Source organism: Symphalangus syndactylus, chromosome 16 (assembly GCF_028878055.3).
Source record: "Symphalangus syndactylus isolate Jambi chromosome 16, NHGRI_mSymSyn1-v2.1_pri, whole genome shotgun sequence".
NCBI lineage: Eukaryota > Metazoa > Chordata > Mammalia > Primates > Hylobatidae > Symphalangus > Symphalangus syndactylus.
Window position 1 is genome coordinate 72,169,571 of NC_072438.2, and position 23,118 is coordinate 72,192,688.

The 23,118-nt window shown below is 39.3% G+C and overlaps 1 protein-coding gene across 3 annotated transcripts in view; it reads left to right on the forward strand.

Annotated features, from left to right (window-relative positions):
* The window catches only part of GOLPH3 (golgi phosphoprotein 3), a 61,305-nt gene extending 39,898 nt beyond the window's left edge, over positions 1–21,407 (forward strand). For 2 of the 3 annotated variants that reach the window (XM_063619915.1, XM_055245695.2), the window contains 3 exons: positions 4,091–4,222; positions 10,359–10,473; positions 19,484–21,407. In XM_063619915.1, coding sequence (XP_063475985.1) covers positions 4,091–4,222; positions 10,359–10,473; positions 19,484–19,908 — 672 coding nt within the window. In that variant the 3' untranslated portion in view covers positions 19,909–21,407. The remainder of the gene's footprint in view (positions 1–4,090; positions 4,223–10,358; positions 10,474–19,483) is intronic. The other variant, XM_063619916.1, reaches the window with a different exon arrangement.
* The last annotated feature ends 1,711 nt before the right edge of the window (positions 21,408–23,118 follow it).

Consider the following 23,118-nt stretch of genomic DNA (forward strand, 5'->3'; position numbering starts at 1 on the left):
TTTAAAACTGATTTTCATAGAATTGTAATATTCTGTAGGCTGTTAAAAGTATACTGTAAATTAAAATGCTTCAAGGTCAGGAAAGTTTGGGAAGCGCTGAGTTTATTCCCTTTTTTTTGTTTTTAGATTGTGTGTTTTACTATGATAATGGTGTGATCATTATATTTGTACATATATTTTTGTGCACAGTATTTTCTAACTAAAGGCCCATAAGAATTGTGTCAAAGGATATGAACATTTATAAGTTTTTTTGTAAATACAAACCTATGATATACATATGTATTAATGTTTATATAATTTCAAAATAAGATTACATTTTAGATCAAGCTTGTCCAACCCGTGGCCTGTGAGCCGCAGGTGGCCCACGGCTTTGAATCTGGTCCAACACAAATTTGTAAACTTTCTTAAAACATGAGGGTTTTTTTTTGTTTTCTTTAGCTCATCAGCTGTCATTAATGTTAGTATATTTTATGTGTGGGCCAAGATAATAATTCTTCCAGTATGGCCCAGGGAAGCCAAAAGATTGGATACTTCTGCTTTAGATAATATAATTTTTTATCTGTTTCTCATGTGGTATATATATTATGAGCATTTTCCCATGTTGTAAATGTTTTTAATAACATATAAGGAAAATCTTTTTTTTTTTTTTTTTTTTTTTGAGATGGAGTCTTGCTCTGTCGCCCAGGCTGGGGTGCAGTGGCGCGACCTCGGCTCACTGCAAGCTCTGCCTCCCAGGTTCACGCCATTCTCCTGTCTCAGCCTCCCAAGTAGCTGGGACTACAGGCGCCTGCCACTGCGCCCGGCTAATTTTTTGTATTTTTAGTAGAGACGGGGTTTCACCGTGTTAGCCAGGATGGTCTCGATCTCCTGACCTTGTGATCCGCCCGTCTTGGCTCCCCAAAGTGCTGAGATTACAGGCGTGAGCCACCGCGCCCAGCCCATATAAGGAAAATCTTATACTTCTGGTTATATCCCTCTTACGATCTTTGTACAAAATATTTTTATTACATTTCATTTTGGGTTGCCAACCTTTTGAGTTCCTTCTTAACAAAAAGCTTCTGGGTAAGTAGGCACTTAAGAGCAGAACTGTATCTCTTAACTGGAATGGTGAGAACTCTTCTCAGTGTTTGCAGTTTTAGGAGACTTAATAAACAATACCCTTTCCTACCATTCAAATTGAGCCACTTGAAAGAATAAAGGGAATCAGGCAGATGGAGATCTGGTAGTGTATGGCCCATCCTACTTGGGATGTCTCTGCCCTCTCCCATCCTTATATTTTAGAACATAGGAACTAATTATGACTACAGTCATAAACTGCTTGATACTGCCGGTTACTAACCTTCTTCACATATTTTATCTTTTTTTTTTTTTTTTTTTTTTTTTGAGATAGGGTCTCACTCCTGTCACCCAGGCTGGAGTGCAGTGGTGTGATCATGGCTCACTGCAGCCTCAAGTTCCTGAGCTCAGGTGATTCTCCCACCTCAGCCTTCCAAGTAGCTGGGACAACAGATGGGTGCCACCATGCCCGGCTAATTTTTGTGTTTTTTGTAGAGATGGGGTTTCACCATGTTGCCCAGGGGTCTGGAATTCCTGGGCTCAAGCAATCCGCTTGCCTCTGCCTCCCAAAGTGCTGGGATTACAGGTGTATGTTACTGCGCCTGGCAACCCTGTGGTTAATTTTTGATCCTGCTTTTATGACATGGATTTTAGCAGGAGGTTATCAACATACTGTACTTTTCTGTTGTTTGGTGTGTCTTCGTTGGCTTAATTTATCTTTGGAATATTGCTGACGAGTCCTAGGAGCTGTGGTACAGAACTGTCCATTCCCATACATGTACTTTCCCATGTGAATCCAATTCTGTTTAAGCATGTGATGATGCCTAAAGCCATTCACTAAATTCAGATCTCTGAAGTCTGTTACTAAAGACCCCATTTTGCTGATATCTCTGGGTATGCCATTACTCTAGGAGCAATTGAGATTGAGACATATTTTAGTTCTCTGCTATCAAATGTAAGCTTCCAGGTACTGTTCAGCTGGAGTTTGCAGGCTGTAGGGCTGTTCACGTCCATTATTGCTTTATGAGGTGTTCTCTGTTGTTTACAGTTTGTAGAGGCTCATTTAGGAACTCTGTTTATATGTCCAGGCCAGTCAAAGCCAGATATCTGTAACTTTAATTTCATGTGGAATTCATTCTCAGGCTTCCTAGGGCGTTAATTTCATGGACACAGAAGTCACGCATTTTACCTAACCTCTATGAAGTGCTGGTATTATTAGCCACTTTGCCAAATCTCTGATAATCTTCATTTGATCAGGCCCCAACCCTAAGTTTAAAATGATTCCCTAAAATCCAGTCAGTGTCTGCTGCTTATACCTCACATCTCTTAACACTGATGTTTTTATTTATCCCCTTGTGCCTCCTTTAAATTGTTATTTTCCCGGCCGGGCGCGGTGGCTCACGCTTGTAATCCCAGCACTTTGGGAGGCCGAGGTGGGCGGATCACGAGGTCAGGAGATCGAGACCACGGTGAAACCCCGTCTCTACTAAAAAATACAAAAAAAAATTAGCCGGGCGTGGTGGCGGGCGCCTGTGGTCCCAGCTACTCGGAGAGGCTTAGGCAGGAGAATGGCGTGAACCCGGGAGGCGGAGCTTGCAGTGAGCCAAGATTGCGCCACTGCACTCCAGCCTGGGTGACAGAGCGAGACTCCGTCTCAAAAAAAAAAAAAAAAAAAAAAAAAAAAAATTGTTATTTTCCCAAAGGTCACATTCTCAGAAGTGGTAGCTTGGTGAGGCCAATTTAACTCCTTGTATGAAAAATGAAGTTTGATGGACCTCAATGGTCAGTCATCTTCTGAAACACAAGCTCACTACTCAGGCCTGGCAAAGTGCCAGGACTGACCTTGGAAAAGTGCCAGAGATGAGGGCCAGGCCTTCCTAATCCTGGGCCCTCCATTCTTCAGAGATTGAATTGGCCTGTTCTCCTACCAAAATTGTGTTACCCTGTTCTGAGCCTTAATGAGAGTTATTTATAGCTTCTGCTGTCTCATGAGAACTGGGTATCTTAAATTGATAACTGGCAATCCTGCTGGCAAGATTTGTGGCTTTGTAATTTGAACAACCCCAGTTGTTTGCTGTTACAGTGTCCTGACCTCATCTGGTGATGCCTGCTTGACCAGTATCCCAGATCTCTAGATGTCTCTCAACCTCCTTATGTCTGGCTGTTCTTCCACCGTGGATGCTGCCCTTACATTCTCCCTTGGGGCCAATCTGATTATCATACTGTTTATTATTGAGAATTTTAGGCCTATAGCCATCCATTTGTTTGTGGGCGCATATGTGTTTTTCTAATATCTTCTTACAAAATTAACAGTGTGTGTATTTTAAGAGACAATGTCGCACTGTTTTGCCCAGGCTGCAGTGTGTTGGTGTAATTATTGCTCACTGTAGCCTTGAATTCTTGGACACAGTGGTCCTCCTGCCTTAGCCTCCTGAGTAGCTGGGACTACAGGTGTGCAGCACCACACCTAGCTAATTAATTTTTTTTTGGTAGAAACAGGATCTCACTATGTTGTCCAGGCTGGTCTCAAACTCCTGGGCTCAAGCCATTGTCTTGGCTCAGCCTCCCAAAGTGCTTGGATTAACCTTGTGGTTTTATCCTAAACAGCAATAAATGAATGGTATTCTAATTCTCTGTGAAGCTAACTTGGCTAGGTTGTCTTTCCCTGAGCTTCTTAACATGTCCACATGTAATAAATCACTATAATCTGAGGTTAACTGAGTATTCCTTGGTGGAGTTTGCAGGGTTCTGAAAGAACCTAATAAACACACAGCTTGGTGAAATGTGAGTTATGTTTCTAAACTTATGACCTCTAAAGTTATTTGTTGTTTGTATGTAAGAATAAGTGGTGGAAAGATAAACCCCTGAAAATTCTTGATTAGTAATTTATGTTAATTGTATTTTTTCAGTGTATTATTATAGAAAGACAGGAAAGGTAAAAGGCATTAAATATGACTTTGGCTGAGAATATTTCTGTTTTTGACTCTGAATTCAAGGTAAATTAGCTATTTTGTTTTATTTCTTTTTTTAATAGGGTTACACATCATTTTGGAATGACTGTATATCATCTGGATTACGTGGCTGTATGTTAATTGAATTAGCATTGAGAGGAAGGTTACAACTAGAGGCTTGTGGAATGAGACGTAAAAGTCTATTAACAAGAAAGGTAAGAGGAGTGCTGAGTAACATTCTTTTTAAAGAGGTTGTACTGCTTAAAATGTATGTTTTTACTAATAGCCTTCAAAAATTAAAGTGGAAGTTGATACTAAAGTTGTCTTTATTCAATTGTATTTCCATATCTTTTTTGCATTCTTAGTTTTCTGGTTCTTTGTACCTACAATGAGTAATGTAATTGATTGTTAAGGTAACTGGCCACTGGACCTTACATCTTCAGAAAGATTCTAGACTTCATTTGCAGCTTTTAAAAGCCATAATTTTGAAAGACTTGACATTAAAAACTCAAAAGTATTACTGTGCAATTTACGCATAATTTACGCATAGGCTATTGATCTTTTCATCAGATTGTGAATACTTTTCAGATACCTGTCTGTTGAAGGTCTGTGTAGGTGCTTCTCTTAATAGAGGTAATATTGGCTAGTTTTTAGAAATTTAACTTCAACCTCAATCTCAAATATTCAAGACTGTTTTTCTTCCAGTTTGTCATTGTGTTTCTTGAGCATGGTGTTTCAAAACTAGTTTTTTTCCTAAATCAGCGTCCTAATGAATCTAAAAGTTTTAGATCAGAGCTGAATGCTTCTTGATTGATAAGCTATAGAGAATAATAGTTCTGTAGGAAAGAACATCATTCATGCATCTTTTTTTTTTTTTGAGACAGAGTCTCGCTCTGTCACCCAGGCTGGAGTGCAGTGGCGTGATCTCGACTCACTGCAACCTCGGCTTCCCTGGTTCAAGTGATTTATGTGCCTCAGCCTCCCAGGTAGCTGGGACTACAGGCGTGTGCTGCCACACCCAGTTAATTTTTGTATGTTTTGTAGAGATGGGGTTTTGCCATGTTGCCTGGGCTGCTCTCGAACTCCTGGGCTCAAGTGATCCTCTCGCCTTGGGCCTCCCAAAGTGCAAGGATTACAGGCGTGAGCTATCATGCCCAGCCCACTGTTTTCTAGTATACAGAGTTGCTGTTAAAGTCTGGTGCCCTTCTGATTTTCTTTTCTCTTTTTTTTTTTTTTTTTTTTGGAGACAGTCTCACTCCATTGCCTGGGGCTGGAGGGTGGTTGGTATGATCTTGGTTCACTGCAATCTCTGCTTTCCAAGTAGCTGGCTCTACATAGGTATGTGCCACCATGTCTGGCTAATTAATTTTTTTTTTTGAGACTGAGTATCGCTCTATCACCCAGGCCAGAGTGCAGTTGGTGCCATCTCAGCTCACTGCAACCTCTGCCTCCCGGATTCAAGCGATTCTCCTGCCTCAGCCTCCCTAGTAGCTGGGACTATAGGCATGCACCACCACACCTGGCTAATTTTTTTTTTTTTTTTTTTGTATGTTTAGTAGAGATGGGGTTTCACTGTATTGGTCAGGCTGGTCTCGAACTCCTGACCCCAAATGATCCACCTGCCTCCCAAAGTGCTGGGATTATAGGCGTGAGCCACCGCGCCCAGCCTCCTGGCTAATTTTTTTTTTTTTTAATTTTGTTAGAAATAAGGTCTTACTTTATTGCTGGCTTGCGTTCAAGTGATCCTCGTGCCTTGGCCTCCCAAAGAGCTGGGATTACAGACATGAGCCACTGTGCCGGGCCTCCTTCTGCTTTCTCAATCTTATTATTTTTTTTTTTTCCTCTACAAGCGTTTGGGATCTTCTGTTATCCTTGTTGGTTTTCTGAAATTGTATGATATGCCTTAATGTGGGTCATTTTAAATTCATTATGCATTAATTTATTCAGTCTAGAAATGTGTATATTTTGGTTTTGAAAACTTGTATTTCTCATATCTTTTGCCCTCTATTTTTCTAGAACTTTGTAAATTGGATACGGACTTCTTGGCTACTCTTAAAGAGTTGTCTTCTAACCTTTCTGTTGAGATTTTATTGTGACTCTCCTGTTTTTGATTTCCATGAGCTTCCTTTTTAAAAATCGTAGTTTGTTTTATGGATGTAATACCCTCTTTTAGATTTCTGAGGATATCACACCTCTTTTGAAAATTTCCTTCATCTGTATTATATCTGTTTCTTCAGATTTTTTATTTTCTATTTTTGATCTCTTCTGTGTTGGAAGCTTTCTTTCACGTTATCTGTGATTATCTGTTTATATTTAGGAATGGTTCCCGTTCCCCCAAAAAAAGAAGCTAAATAAAAATGATATGTTTAGATAGAACATATTTATTTGTGAACCACACTTACTACTGAATTTTTAAAAGGAATTTAGAACTAACTTGAGTCATTGAAAAGTTGTAAGCAGAAGCAGTGGAATGCCATGGTAAGATCTGTCTGTTAGAAAGATCAGTGAGGAGAATGGATTAAAAAGGCTAAAACTTGTTTAGGGAAATTAGTTAAGAGGCTTAAATTAATCCAAGTGAAAAACAACCAGATTAGGCAGACTAGAATATAGTTGTCCCTCAGTATCTGTGGGCGATTGGTTCTAGGACTCCCCTCAAATATCAAAATCTGCGGATGCTCAAGTTTCTTATATAAAATGTTGTAGTGTTTGCATATAACCTATGCACATCCTCTCCTATACTTTATATCACCCCCAGATTACTTACAATACCTAATACAATGTAAATGCTGTATAAACAATTGTTATACTGCATTTTAAAATTTGTATTATTTTTCCTGAATATTTTTGATCCTCAATTCGTCAAATCTGTAGATATGGAAGGCTGACTATATTGGCAAGATGATGGAGAAAAGTGATACATTTGAGAAAGATTTAGAGGACAGAACTTCATAAGAAAAAGTGATTCACCTATACCCAGGCTCTGGTGTCCCTGACATAAGATCTGTTGCAAACGGATGTGCGTGGGCGAGCTTTGAGGCCAAATTGCAATAAATATAAGGAATGAGTGAGACGTAAGAAGTGGTGGCATGGCCACCATATTTAGATGTAACTTTTTCTCCTGAGGCTCTGCTTTCTTTATTTTCTTGTGCTCTCTCACCCTTCACTGAAAGCATGGTCTAGAATAGCACTGTTTGATGGAACTTTGTTTGATGATGAAAATGGTCTGTATGTTCAATATGGTAGCTACTAGCTACATACGTCTATGAGCCAGACACTTAAGCACTTGAAGTTTGGCTACTGCATATTGACACATGGTGTTAGTAAAAACATACACTGGATACACTGGATTTTTGGTCTTAGTATGGAAAAATATATTAAGTACCTCAATTTAAAAATACTTATTACATGTTAATATTTTGGTTGTATTTGGTTAAATCAAAATATTAAAATTAATTTTGCCTTTTTTTCTTTTAAAATATAACTACTAGAAAATTTAAGAGGGGGGAGGGATAGCATTAGGAGATATACCTAATGCCATATGACGAGTTAATGGGTGCAGCACACCAACATGGCTCATGTATACATATGTAACAAACCTGCACGTTGTGCACATGTACCCTAAAAGTTAAAGTATAATAATAATAAAATAAAAAAAAGAAAATTTAAGAATAGATTTGTGACTTGTATTGTGGTTTTTATATTTCTACTGGTCATAATATCACAGAGATAGATACTGTATGTATATGTTTTTAATTTTTTATAAGATTGACAAAGTAAAGGACACTTTGAGGACAAGTTTAAGAGAGGACTCTCAACATTTTAAAAGTGATGTTAAATTGGTGGGGCATGGTGGCTCATACTTGCAAATCCCAGCACTTTGGGAGGCCGAGGTGGGCAGATCACAAGGTCAGGAGTTCAAGACCAGCCTGCCCAACTTGATGAAACCCTGTCTCTACTAAAAATACAGAAATTAGCCAGATGCAGTGGTGTGCGCCTATAATCCCAGCTATTTGGGAGTCTGAGGTAGGAGAATTGCTTGAACCCGGGAGGCTGTGGTTGCAGTGAGCTGAGATCGCGCTGTTGCACTCCAGGCTGGGCAACAGAGTGAGACTCTATCTCAAAAAAAAAAAAAAAAATTAATGTTAAATTTTGTAACATTTAAATAGCTAACATTATAAAATAATACAATATAATGGATTTAATTTTGATATTATGGAATTTTAATAGAAATTTATAGCTTGGCCAACAATGTGAATGAAGGCTATAGGGATCTAATACTTGTCTAAAGCAGTGTAACATTTTCCCTCCCATCCCTCCCTTTGGACTTTTCCACTTTGAAAATGGATTCTGTATCTCAGTGTAGCTTTTTTTTTGGAAACATATTTTTGCTCTCGTCGCCCAGGCTGGAGTGCAATGGTGCGATCTCAGCTCACTGCAGCCTCTACCTCCCGGGTTCAAGCGATTCTTCTGCCTCAGCCTCCCGAGTAGCTGGGTTTACAGGCGTGCGCCACCACGCCTGGCTAATTTTTGTATTATTAGTAGAGACCGGGTTTCACCATGTTGGCCTGGCTGGTCTCAAACTCTTGACCTCAGGTGATCCATGTGCCTTGGCCTCCCAAAGTGCTGGGATTGTAGGAGTGAGCCACTGCATCCAGCCTCAGTGTAGCTTTTTTTAAAAAAGTTGCAGTATTTAAAAAATGTATGTAATCAAAGCTATTGATAATTTCTTTAAGTTTTCTGCTAGTGGGGACAATTTTTAAAGAAACCTTTCAGGGCCAGGTGCAGTGGATCATTCCTGTAATCCCAGCACTTTGGGAGGCCAAGGTGGGTGGATTACCTGAGGTCGGGAGTTCGAGACCAGCCTGACCAACATGGAGAAACTCCATCTTTACTAAAAATACAAAATTAGCCAGACGTGGTGGCGCACACCTGTTATTCCAGCTACTTGGGAGGCTGAGGCAGGAGAATCACTTGTACTGGGGAGGCAGAGGTTTGCAGTGAGCCGAGATTGTGCCACTGCACTCCAGCCTGGGTGACGAGCAAAACTCCATTTCCAAAAAAAAAAAAAAGGAGAAACCAAGAAATCTTTCTAACCTCTATAATTTGTTAGCAAGTTTTAGTGACATTTGTTTAAAAATTTGTTTCTTCACTGATGTGAAATACCACCTTTATAATACAAGATTGAGTATCCTATATCTGAAATGCTTGGTAACAGAAATGTTTAAGATTTTGGAATTTTTTGGATTTTGGAATATTTGTATTATACTTAAGCATTCCTGACTTCAAAATTTAAAATCCAGAATGTTCCAATGGATGCATGTTGGTGCTCAAAAAGTTTCAGATTTTGAAGGAGTTCGGATTTTCGGATTAGGGATGTTCAACCTGTGCTGAATTCTTAAATATAATTTAGTCTTATTTCTGGAACTAATAATAATGCTTGAATGAATTTCTGGATCACATATTCCAAGGTTCAGTGATGAAAGAGTGAGTATAAACTGTCCTAGTATGTTGCTTTACTAATTATTGCACAGTAGCTTTTTTTTTTTTTTTTTTTCTTTTTAAGTCGGAGTTTTGCTCTTGTTGCCCAGGCTGGAATGCAGTGGCACAATCTCGGCCCACTGCAACCTCTGCCTCCTGGGTTCAAGCAATTCTCCTGCCTCAGCCTCCAGAGTAGCTGGGATTACAGGCACCCGCCACCATGCCCAGCTGATTTTTTGTATTTTTAGTAGAGATGGGGTTTCATCATTTTGGCCAGGCTGGTCTTGAACTCCTGACCTCAGATGATCCACCCGCCTCGGCCTCCCAAAGTGCCGGGATTACAGGAGTGAGCCACCGTGCCAGTAGCTTTCTTTTCTTTTCTCTTTGAGATAGAGTCTCACTCTGTCGTCCATGGTGGAGTGCAGCGGTGTGATCTTGGCTTCCTGCAGCCTCTGCCTCCTGGGTTCAAATGATTCTCCCACCTCAGCTACCCGAGTAGCTGGGATTACAGGCGTGCACCGCCATACCCGGCTAATTTTTGTATTTTTAGTAGAGACAGGGTTTCACCACGTAGGCCAGGCTGTTACCGAATTCCTGGCTTCAAGTGATCTGCTTGTCTCAGCCTCCCCCTGGGATTCAGGCATGAGCTACTGAGTCTAGCCAATTTTCATTCATTATTATATCTAATCTGGTTAGGTTAAATACTGGATTTCCTTAACATAAAAGTAATTTAAAATCTGAACTTTGATACTACATGAAAGCTTGAGGCTTTAAGCATAATGAATTATTTATATAATTGTTTGTTTTTCATTTAATGAGATCAAGTCAGAAAAGGCATTCGTGGATCCTTTCATTCTTTTTGCTTCTTTTTAGGTAATCTGCAAGTCGGATGCCCCAACAGGGGATGTTCTTCTTGATGAAGCTCTGAAGCATGTGAAGGAAACTCAGCCTCCAGAAACAGTCCAGAACTGGATTGAATTACTTAGTGGTAAGCTGCTGTGAATAAACCAAAAACCAATTTCTGTTTAAAAGATTACGAAGTTTAAATCCTTTTGAAAGGAACCTATACAAAATAGCCAGAAGCTTGTTTAGTTATTTAGGCAAACTTGAAAGTTATCAGTCATAGAGTGGGGAAGTAATGGTTTTTATAAAATTTCATTCTCTTTAACAATACTGAACAGATATAGAATGAGAAGATAATACTCTTTTCTTAGAGCTCCCATGTTCTTTATCAAAATTACAACACGCTACCTTAATCTGGATAGGCTAGGTTAAGCTGTGGTGGTAACAAACCCCAAAACCTCAGTTGCTTAAAACAACCATTTATTTCTCATTCAGGCTGTAAATCAGTCACAGGCTACCTCATCCTCACTCTGGCAGCCAGGCAGATGGAGCCACTGCCACCTGGAGCAGTATCAGTTACTATCATAAAAGGAGGAGTAAGCATAGCACATCACTCTGGCTCTTAAGTTTCTGCTTAGAAATGACATGTGGTTCATGTTTCATTGATAGAGCAAATCACACAATCTCCCCTAACTTCAAGGAGACAGGGAAGTGGAACCTTAGGGAGGAGAACGTGAAAAGTTTGGTTGATAGCATGGGGGACTATGACATTTATGTTAAAGGTATTTGTGTATTAACATGATGTGAGTTTTCTTACAGATAAGCAGAATTTATAAAAGTCCTATTGGATTCTTCTTCTGTCAGTAAAAGAGGTTTTTTTAGGGGTTGGGGGACTAGTCAAGTGAAGCAGTGGGAGTGAGAGGGAACAAAAAAATCTGTGATCAGTTAGCTGTAAATAACTGCTGTACTTGGACCAGCTGATTTTATTTATATGTATACATAAATATTTTTCTTTTTAAGAGACAGGGTCTCACTCTGTTGCCCAGGCTGGAGTGCAGTGGCATGATCTTAACTCACTATAACCTTGAACTAAGTCCTGGGCTCAAGTGATCCACAGCCTCTGCTTCAGCCTCTGGAGTAGCTAAGACTACAGGTGTGTGCCACCATGCCTCGCTGAGTTTTTTTTTTTATTTTATTTTTTGGCCGGGGATGGTGGCTCATTCCTCTAATCTCAGTATTTTGGGAGGCTGAGGCGGGTGAATCTCCTGAGCTCAGAAGTTCAAGACCAGCCTGGGCAACCTGGTGAAACCCTGTTTCTACCAAAAAATACAAAAAAATTAGCCAGACATAGTGGCACATGCCTGTGGTCCCAGCTACTTGGGAAGCTGAGGTGGGAGGATCGCTTGAGCCTAGGAGACGGAGGTTGCAGTGAGCCAAGATCATGCCACTGCACTCCAACCTGGGTGACAGAGTGAGACCCCGTCTCAAGAAAAAAAATTATTTATTGTAGAGATAGGACCTTGCTGTGTTGCTCAGGCTGGTCTTGAGCTCCTGGCCTCAAGCGGTGCTCCATCAAGGCTTCCCAAAGCACTGGTGCTCCATCAAGGCTTCCCAAAGCACTGGGACTATAAGCATGAATCACCATGCTCAGCCTATATTTATTTGTTTATTTAAAAATTAAGTACATACACTTCATTTTTAGCTAACAGGGCAATAATGGGCACTTTACACTTAAGGCAAGGTTCATTCTTTTTTTCTTATTGGTAAGAACATAAACGTATTCTTGATAAATTTGCATTTTTGTTGGATAACCCTCTGTACCTCTGATAATTTTCCTTTTTATCTCATTGAGTGAGAGTAACTCTGACTTATACTTTCCCCCCTTTATGCTTATTAGAGTTGTCTTCAGTTGTAATTTCTTTTGCAAGAATCTTTTAAAATTATTTTGCCCATTTGATGAGGGCTTGTTTGGTTAAAACTAGATTGTATTATCAGCAGATTCACTTAATCATCACAAATACCCATCACATTGTCAATGCTCTCTGAGTTAGCCTCCCATGTATGCCTGTCAGTGACATGCAGCCATCTAACACAGGCTCAGTGAGGGCATTAATGTCAACTCTATATGTTAAATATTAGCAAACATAATGTTTTAAGATAGAAATAGAACTGCTAATAACGTTTATACTGTGATGGATCATTTTGTGAGTTGTCTTGAGAGCACTGGCTTAACCAGACTTTGGATCTTTCTCATGTTGTACTGCCAGTGTTGGCCCATGACTGCTTCTGGTGTTGCAAATTAGAATTTGTAATTCGGTTCCCAGCTGACCAACAGAAGGGTTTCTCAAAGTTGTGGTGACTTTTTTTGGTAGATGTGTTACAGTGCTAAAGATTCTTTTTATGGAATGTAGAGTGGGCTTTGCCTTCACTTTCCTGTTACTGAAATCCATCTTACACTTACCTGTTAAGTAACAGTTTGTGAATGAAGCTTATCAGTGTAAATGCTAACTGAACTTGGTTCTCACCTATGGCTGCTGTTGCACTGTCCCCACTTGATTAAGCAGTGAAAAGATGAGAAGTCTAAAAGCTTTTCTTACAAGTATGTAAACACAGTTAGGATTTTGTAAAAGCACTGTCTATTTGGATTAGAAATTTGGGTAAAATGTGAGACTAATACTTAGCAAGGTTTTTTAAAAAACAATATCCTGTGAGTTTTAGATTGGCTATTGATGCCAGAACATTGCCTGTAGTACTTGAGTTGCTTGCTCTTGACATATATTGGGAATGCTGCTGCTTCAGAATAAAGGAAGGGAATCTAGAGTGGGAGAAGGAGAAAAAAGGACTTTTTTTTAAAGTTAAGAAAATAAAAAAAATCTCCTGGCAAATAACATGTAAAAAGAAAATAAAAAATACCTATTTCTCACCTAATTGAAAGTATCAAGATACCAACTTGCTGATTTTTTAATTGTAGTAAAATATATATAATGTAACTTTTACCATTTTTACCATTTTTAAGCATACAGTTCTTTGGCTAGCTTGCTGATTTTTAGATTTTTAAAAATTTTCTATTGCTTCAATGTAATATGTGGTATCAAACACCAGTTATTGCACCAATAATGACATATGTGCTATGAAATTTAAAAGGTGCTCTCAGACTGAAAGAATCTTAAAATCCATTTGGGGAACAGTTTTATACATCTAATAATTTGATATAACAGATGAGAGTTTGACAGTATAGTTCTCTGAAAGTTCAGTAGTTCAGAGAAAAGAAAAATCCTTGGGAACTTCGGTAGTTACAAGAGGAAGTGGAGCTTAGATTAGGCGTTTGAAGGGTAAGAATGAGATGCAAAGAAAGAAATGTACTTGTTCAGAGGGATTCCTTGCCGTGAAGCCAAGGGATGTTTTAATAAAGAACAGTTTCTTTACCTGGGGTAGAGGATACCCAGGGGCTCATTTTATTATTATTTATACTGTACATGTATACATGTTAAAACTCTTGATGAATTTTAAACATTTTCTAATAATTTAAAATTAGCATACATATGTTTGAGGCAAGTCGAGAGACTACGTATTTTGTTTGTTTTGTTTTGTCTTTGAGACAAAGTCTCGCCATCACCCAGGCTGTAGTGCAGTGGTGCAGTCACAGCTCACTGCAGTCTTGACCTCCCAGGCTCAGTTGATCCTCCTGCCTCAGCCTCCCAAGTAGCTGGGACTACAGGCATGTGTCACCACGCCCAGCTAATTTTTGTATTTTTTTTGTAGAGATGGGGTTTCATCATGTTGCCCACGCTAAGACTACTGTTTAAGAATAGTTTTTAGCTTCTGAAATCTTAAGGCATGGTTGATCAGTTTGGTCACAAGGAATCACTACACTGCCAAATTATGGCCAAAGCTGCTTTTAGTTTTGTAACATGATGTCAAGGAAGATAAGTGTTCTTTGCAGTGAAATGATTTAGGTACCTGTCAGCATGTCATTCTCCACCGAAGTGATTGTTGGGCAGTGGACATGAATAATCTTTGAAGAACTTTTCCTCTCCATATTTACTTCTCACAATTTCCTTTACAAAAAAAAGCAAACTATGAATAGATTCATTACATTTTAAATTTGCTTGTATAACTTGTAAAGTCTTTTCACATATATGGTGAATAATTTAGGGACTGAGGACTAACAGCATGGATCACAGTAACATCTTTCAACCTAGAATTCAAGAACTATTCATTTATCAAGCATTTATTTCAAAGTATTTAAAAAGTATTCACTTTTAAAAATTGAAGTAGCTGAATCTTCAGAAGCTAGTTAAACTTTTATTGCATCTTCTTCTCAGAAATCCATCTACTCGCTTCCCATCCCACTTACACTGATGTCTTACTTACGCTAAACTCAGGTGTGACTTTATTCTTTTGATTTAGCTTAATTCTTCGAAAATAAAAGGCAGAAATTCCAGAATACCAAGATACTTTGACCACTTGGTTATTACTTTGTGCCTTTTTTCTGTACCACAAATACTATTAAACAACATTTGGGATATTTCTTCACAGTTTTAGCCTTCTGCTCATGAGATTTCTACATTTTTCTCTAATACTTGAGGAGATCTGAATAACCGTCTGTTTGTTGGAGTGAGCGCATGGGGTTTACCCTCTTCTCAGGGAATTGCTACAAGAGAAGATGATGGCTGGGTCCCTTTTTATTGCTTCCTTTGAGTCAGAAATGATTGCCAGTAGGAAGTGGAATACTTTATTTGAAGGTGGTCTGTGTTTAGGCTCTTCTCATTTTTAGTAGAAACATTAAACTGTAAGTTAGCATACTTTGGAATTGGGAAATTTCCACAGCAACTTCTGTAAAATTTACTAAGCGTGTATTTCCGCTGGTTGCAATATGTAAGTTTTAACTAAGGGGATAAGGTAAGGATAAACCTTAGCATAAGTTCAGTATAAGAGACAGTAGTCATAAACTATTAATCCCACTTACTTCCCATGAGAAAAAAAAATACCGTAGAACAGCATTAGAGGGATGTGTGTATGGGGGAGGAGGTATTTTTTTGCGGGGGGGAGTGGAGAGCTGAAAAGAGAATTTTAACTGTAGATCTCTCAGAATAATTCATTTCTTGATTTTTTTTTTTCCCCTCTGTTGTTTGGCAGTAGATGTTGTTTGGCTAAGATGTCTCTGGAGTGTAGAATTCCTTCCTATTTGACTTTGGAAGGTAAAATAAAAGTGGATGGCTTGGGAGTCACTTATTCTGCTATACCTAGGTTTTGTGACAACATAAATGTATTAAGTCAGTGATACCAAATTAGAGTTGATAGGGGATAATACTTCTTTGATAACAAATTATTCTTTACATAGTTAATTCATCTTAGGATTGAACTGTAGTTTTTTTTAATAGGCTTTTATGTAAGTTTGGCTGTTTATTATTTTATGTTGCATTAGTTTAAATTTCCCTAAGTCATTTGACACAATAGGTACCCAGTTGCAGTCTAGTGTCTTAGGCTGCCTAACACCTGCCATTGACATTAGAAAACTAAAAGCAAAACTCATAGTAGTGAAAGATGCAGCAGTTATTTATTGGTGGGACATTGGGTTTACACAATTACAAAAAGATGGAAGTGGCTGGGCGCGGTGGCTCATGCCTGTAATCCCAGCACTTTGGGAGGCCCAGGTGGGTGGATCACGATGTCAGGAGATCGAGACCATCCTGTCTAACACAGTGAAACCCCATCTCTACTAAAAATACAAAAAATTAGCTGAGTGTGGTGGCAGGCGTCTGTAGTCCCAGCTACTTGGTAGGCTGAGGCAGGAGAATGACGTGAACCCGGGAGACGGTGCTTGCAGTGAGCCGAGATCACACCACTGCACTCCAGCCTGGGCGACAGAGTGAGACTCCATCTCAAAAAAAAAAAAAAAAAAAGGTCAAGTTACACACTTTTGAAAGATGTGTGCCTCTACTCCACGGCTTATTCTGTTCTGCTGCCTATGTACTTTGTTGTTTCTTTTGCCTGGAATTCAGGCTTCTCTCCCTTTCGTAGGATGTGGTGAATCCTGCTGGATTTCGAGATTTAGCTTGAAGATTCTTTTTTTCTATAACTTTCCTATGAAATACCCCATAACATTAAACCAGAGTCATTTCTTACTCCTCTAGGCACTTTGTTCATTTTGTTCTTATGGCCCTATTCCCATTTTCTTCTGGCCAGTATAGTTAGTTCTAATATGTAATATATTATGAATGTTATTTTCACTTGATTTTAAATTCCTACAAGGTTAGAAATATATCCTAATGTTTGTATTCTCAGTACCTAACAGGATTCTTTGAACATTATAAGTACTATAAATTCTGCCAGAATGTTTATTCTGCACATGGGCAAATAATAGCTAACATTTACTGAGAGCTTAATGTGTTAGGCTTTGTTCTAAGAATTTGATATTTAATCCTTGTAATAGCCCTGTGAGCTTGATAAATTTGTTACTTTCACTTTATAGATGAGTAAATGGAGAAATAGATTAAGATGACTTGCACTAGGACACTAGGGTTTTTTTTGTTTTGTTTTTTTGGGGTTTTTGTTTTTGAGACAGAGTCTTGTTCTTGTCGCCCAGGCTAGAGTGCAGTGGCACAATCTTGGCTCACTGCAACCTCCGCCTCCCGGGTTGAAGTGATTCTCCTGCCTCAGCCTCCCGAGTAGCTGGGATTACAGGCATCTGCTGCCATACCCGGCTAATTTTTGTATTTTTAGTAGAGATGGGGTTTCACCATGTTGGCCAGGCTGATCTTGAACTCCCAATCTCAAGTGATCTGCTCACCTTGGCCTCCCAAAGTGCTGGGATTACAAGCGTACCTCCCATGCCTGGCCCCGGCTAACTTGTATTTTTTGTAGAGACGGGATTTCACCATGTTGCCCAGGCTGGGACTGTTTCTGTTGACTTCTCCCTTACCCCTAGTTTTAGGTCACTTTTTTGCTGCTTTGCAAGTTTAGTGATTTTTTTTTTTTTTTTTGACTTGGATGATGGACAGTGTGAATGTTAAGTGATGAATTTTATGGTCTTTCTTTAAAGAGTGTTGAATTTTGTCTTGGTAGGCAGCTAAGTTACTTGTGGATCAACTTGCTTTTAATTTTGTTTTCGTTTTTAAATTTTGAGATGGAGTTTCACTCTTGTGTGCCTAGGCTGGAGTGCAATGGCACGATCTCGGCTCACTGCAACCTCTGCCTCTCGGGTTTAAGTGATTCTCCTGCCTCAGCTGTCCGAGTAGCTGAGATTACAGGCACCTGCCACGATGCCCGGCTAATTTTTTTGCAGTTGTAGAAGAGATGGGGTTTCACCATGTTGGCCAGGCTAGTCTTGAACTCCTGACCTCAGGTGATCCACCTGTCTGGGCCACCCACAGTGCTGGGATTACAGGTTTGAGCCACCGCACCTGGCCGCTTTTAATCTTTATTAGGGCAGGTCTAGGGTGGTCTATACTCTAGGACTGGTTTAGCCCTACTACTAAGGTGTGAATTTTCTAGTATTCCTTCTGAATGTCCTTGGTTTTTAGTGAGGCTTTTGCTCTCTGGCTAGTTGGCAATCACATTTTTCCCAGCTGTACTGAACTCTTGGAATCATTCACTTTCTGGTAGTTGTTTTTTGCCTAGCTTTGTGGAATTTCTCACTCTAACACATGTAGCTTAGCTTTCAGCCCAAAACTCAAGGAACACCTTGCAGATTTCTAGACCTCTTTATCTGCGTAGGTCCCCCTTCTCCAGTAGTCTGCTTTGCACATTGCAGCTGCCTTAGCTACCCTGAACGCTGATCTCTGCCGCCTTAACGTGATGTGGCTGCTGTGCTCTCCTTGAGGTCTTCCTGCCTGCTCTGCTGCCTGGGACGTGCCTCCAGGTGGTAAGCTTAGGCAGCTGTCGGGCTCACATAGGCCGCACTCACGTGTCACAGTTCTGGGCTGCTTTTGACTAGTGTCTGAAAACAGTTTTTTCGTATATTTTACGGAGATTTCTAATTACAATGAGAGGGCAGCTTTAGGAATGATTACTTCATCATAGGCCTGTGTTCTTTAGTATTAAGTATAGGAAAATAATTGTGTCTCAGTCCATTTGAATGGGAATATATTTTAAGACAGCAACTTAAAATTTTAAGATAGTCCGCCAGAACTTTCTTTGATGATGAAAATGTTCTATTACTGTGGGGTCTAGCCACTGGCCATGTGTCACTATTGTATACGTGAAATGTAGCTAGTGCCACTGAAGAGCTGAATTTTTAAATTAATTTAAATAGCTCTGTGTGGGTAATGGCTCCTGTAATGGACAGTGTGGCTGAAGGTTTTCTCTCAGTATTAAAAAATCTCGACCTTACAACGTTTGCATTTAAAAAAGATGCCTGTGTGGTTGATCTTTAACATATTCTTATTTAGAAAAATATAGTTTTTTAAAGTATAAAAATAGTTGCATGTTCATTGGAGATCATTTGGAAAATGCAGAAAGCGCAAAAAAAGTTTAGCACACTTAATCCCAAAGATAAGTAAGATTAATATTTTGGTGTATTTCCTTCCAGTTTTCTATAAAGAAGAACCCACTTTAGTGAAAAATTGTTTGGTTTTATTTTAAATATTTCTCTCTCAAAAGGAAATATATATAGATGGCAAGATTAAAACTGTGAAAATTTGTATCCTTCCAGAATTAGCTTTATATTGTCATCAAATAATAGCATGGCCTAAACAGGCTTTCCTACCTCTATAGGCTGTATATGTTTAGCAGTTTCAGGAATAACATATTAATCAGGAAGCTTTTTTTTTGGTCTATTAGTTGCAGACTGGTGTTTAATAGAAAACTTCCTATTTGGCTATTGGTTGCTTTTTGACAGCAGCTGGAAGGAAGCTCAAACATAATATTTGGCTCATTTCCACATAAGACTAAGGGTTACTGACTCTGGTCTGAAGACTGCTTGCAGTTTAGTCGTCTGAGTGACTCCTGTGGCTGAGGATGTGCCGGGTGCTTAGAATCCAAAGGTCTGGCTGGGCTTAAGGGGTTCATGGTCTAGTTAGGGAGAAAAACATGGCAGATTTTCTTATGTTTTTCTTGGGGCAAAATCAGATTTTACTGTTTAATAGTACAAAATTTTTGCAAAATTAGCAGATAATACTCATCATTTCTAACTTCTGAAATCTTTTGTTTAGGTGAGACATGGAATCCATTAAAATTGCATTATCAATTAAGAAATGTACGGGAACGATTAGCTAAAAACCTGGTGGAAAAGGGTGTATTGACAACAGAGAAACAGAACTTCCTACTTTTTGACATGACAACACATCCCCTCACCAACAACAACATTAAGCAGCGCCTCATCAAGAAAGTACAGGAAGCCGTTCTTGACAAATGGGTGAATGACCCTCACCGCATGGACAGGCGCTTGCTGGCCCTCATTTACCTGGCTCATGCCTCGGACGTCCTGGAGAATGCCTTTGCTCCTCTTCTGGACGAGCAGTATGATTTGGCTACCAAGAGAGTGCGGCAGCTTCTCGACTTAGACCCTGAAGTGGAATGTCTGAAGGCCAACACCAATGAGGTTCTGTGGGCGGTGGTGGCAGCGTTCACCAAGTAACTCTGCTCTGGGTGAACCATTCTCCTTTCTCTCATGTAAACCAGTAGTTTTTCTTCTGTTGACTTCTGGTTTTCTGTAATTTGTACTTTCCCACACTGTAATTGGCTTCTGTTTTACAAAATGGTGGGTGGCTTTTTCTTTTTTGTATGTATACGGGATTCTGCTGGTACGAGAGGCCTTCCTCTTTCTGTTTTTAAAAAAAGTTTTACTGCCATATTGGCATTCCATTCCCTGTTGCCATCCTCACTGTTACCTGTTTTGGGTTTCTGGTCTACTTTGACTTTCAAAGTACCTCCAGCCTCCTCATACGCACAGCTTTTGGATGACTTCAGCTTGAGTTTCTCCGTATGTGCATGTACATCTAGCATTCTGCCTACAGTTCAGACAGAAGTCACAAAAAGGCCTTCAACTCACCAAAGGTAAATATCTGTATCTATTAGGACATTTTATACGTAGACTTCAGTTGAGATGTATACTTAGCAAAATTATTTTTAAATTGAAACAGCACAGTAAATACTTAATATAAAATGCCCCTTGGATTTTGCTTCCCATGTGAATCTATTGTATTATTACACTTGTTATAATTTTAACTATAAAGGTCCAGTTGTTTCACAGAGCCGGTTTGGGATGGGCTGCATTCCATTTATGCTGTATATAGTTTGAATTATATATAAATTACCCCTTCTTCTGGCCACCCCTGCTCCCATCTTAGTATTTTGCAAGATTTAATCGGTTGTACACCTGGTGCCCCTCACTTGCTTCAGTCATGGTTATTTGATGGCAAAATCGACCTCTCATCACTGAAGGAGAGAGAAAAGATGTGTGTCTGATTGGTCCTGGGATTTTTTGAGCTGTGCCATTTATGGTACTCTTTGCCTATGCATCCCCTTTTTAGATTTTTTTTTAAATTTTATCTTACTGTTTTTATAATTTCTATTGGGAAGAGGCTTGTGACCAGTACCAATCTTGAGTTTCTTTTTCTGTCCACAAGTAAATTAATGTCTGCTCTGAAATGTCATTTATCTACTCACACATTCTTGGGGAAAAAAATCAAATGTCAGTCCTAGCAGATGTTGCATGTAAATTGGTAGCAAGTAATGATTACAACCCAGAGGATTAAGAATTTTGTAACAGAAAGCTCTGCTATGTTTTAATTTTTTATATACAATTAGGATAATTAGCATCATCAGACTACAAACTTTGCTTTTTAAAGTTTATTTTTACTATTTCTTTATCACTTTATTGTATCATCACCATTGGTTTCATAATGTAAATACTATATATTGAACAAATTAAGTGTCAAAATTTTTTATTACCATAGTCCATGTTAATGGTGGGGCTTTCAGGTGTTTCGAGATTTTTGTTGTTGTTGTTAACATTCATTGCAAAAGTACTAGATGGTGTATAACTCTAGAGTTGAATTTTAAGGGATTCCCTAATATGTATACTATCTTTTTATCTGAAGTAATAAATAAACAATGATCTTGAAAGTGCCTGAATCAGAGCAAGCATGTCATTTGTATTTTTGTATTCTCATTTAGTTTTCTTTCAAATGAAATGTTACCTACTATAGCACTGTAGTATTTTAATGCAGGGGTTGGGTTTTGTAAAGGGCCAGATAGTAGATATTTTAGGCTTTGTGAGCCACCAGCTGTGTTAGTTGCAACTACTGAATTTTACTGAATGAAAACTGTTATAGATAATACAAATAAATAGGTTATACTGTGTTCCAATAAAACTTTCTTTGCAAAAACGGGGCTGGTCAAGGCCTCAGTTTTAATGCATGGAAAAAAGACAGATTTTTCTATCCATTGAAATAACCTTTACTTTCAAAAATGACACTGCTGGTGGTAACTACATGTAGGAACTATTAAAGTTTCTTCCCATAAAGTAGATAAGTAGATATTGGGAAACTGATACCAGTATACTGGAATTTCTTATCGAGTGAAAAGTTCCTGTTTTTCTTTTTTTTTTTTGAGACGGAGTCTCGCTGTCACCCAGGTTGGAGTGCAGTGGCACGATCTCGGCTCACTGCAACTCCGCCTCCCGGGTTCATGCCATTCTCCTGCCTCAGCCTCCTGAGTAGTTGGGACTACAGGCGCCCACCACCACGCCCGGCTAATTTTTGTATTTTTAGTAGAGACGGGGTTTCACCGTGTTAGCCAGGATGGTCTCGATCTCCTGACCTCGTGATCCGCCCGCCTCGGCCTCCCAAAGTGCTGGGATTAGAGGCGTGAGCCACCGTGCCCGGCCCAAGTTCCTGTTTTTCACTTGAGAAGATGTTAGAGGTGAGGTAATAGATTTCTGAGGTATTCACTTCATCAGCAGCATCAGTATTCCCAAGCAAGGGGGAAAAGGGCCTCACCTGAACTTCTGTCAGTGTTTGCACTAGACCAGAGTGCACACTTAGCTCTACCTGTGTGCGGCCCCAACTTCAGCGTGTTTCTATTTCCAGAGGAGAAGTGTAGCAAAATCTGGGGGTGGTTGTAGTGGTGTTATCAAGAACTCTTTGTCCTATGGAATATTGTTGCTTTCAGTCCTCTTGAAAGCAGGAATGATGTGACTCCATGGAAATAAGTATTGTCTGTGTTAAGAGCAGTACTTCCACGGGTTTATGTGACTTTGATTAAAAGCCTTTACATAGATATCTATTGTGCAGAGAATTAGTAGTTGCTGTTTCTTTTTCGGTGGCTTCATATGTTTTGTAATTGGTTGATTGTTCCTTAAAATAGCCTGATTGGTACAATGTGCTAACAGAAGCTTACTAAGCACATGCTATTTTATATCTCATTTTGACCTCCCCAAATTCCAGTTACTATCTTCACTTTGTGAAGAACAAGCTCAGAGAGGAGAATTTGCTCAGTGTCACATTATCTACTAACTGTTCGAGCTTTTAATCCTAAGGCGATTGAGGAACAGTGATGGCATTCAGCTACAATTGTTCCTTTCTTATTTGGGCACTTCCTTTCCCTGACAGAGACAGAATAGGCATGCAAAATACTCTCATGGTGTTGCAAAATAAAAAGATTAAAGAACATCTCTTCTAATATCTTGGTATAACTTACATAAATTATCTTTTGGGGATGAAAAAGTTGACCAATTCTGTGTGTTCTCAAAGCAGAATTGTCTAATGACCAGGAAAGTCCCTGGCCTGAAGCAAGGTTGACCAATGATCTCTGACTCATTCCACCACTCAACCGTTCTTACTGT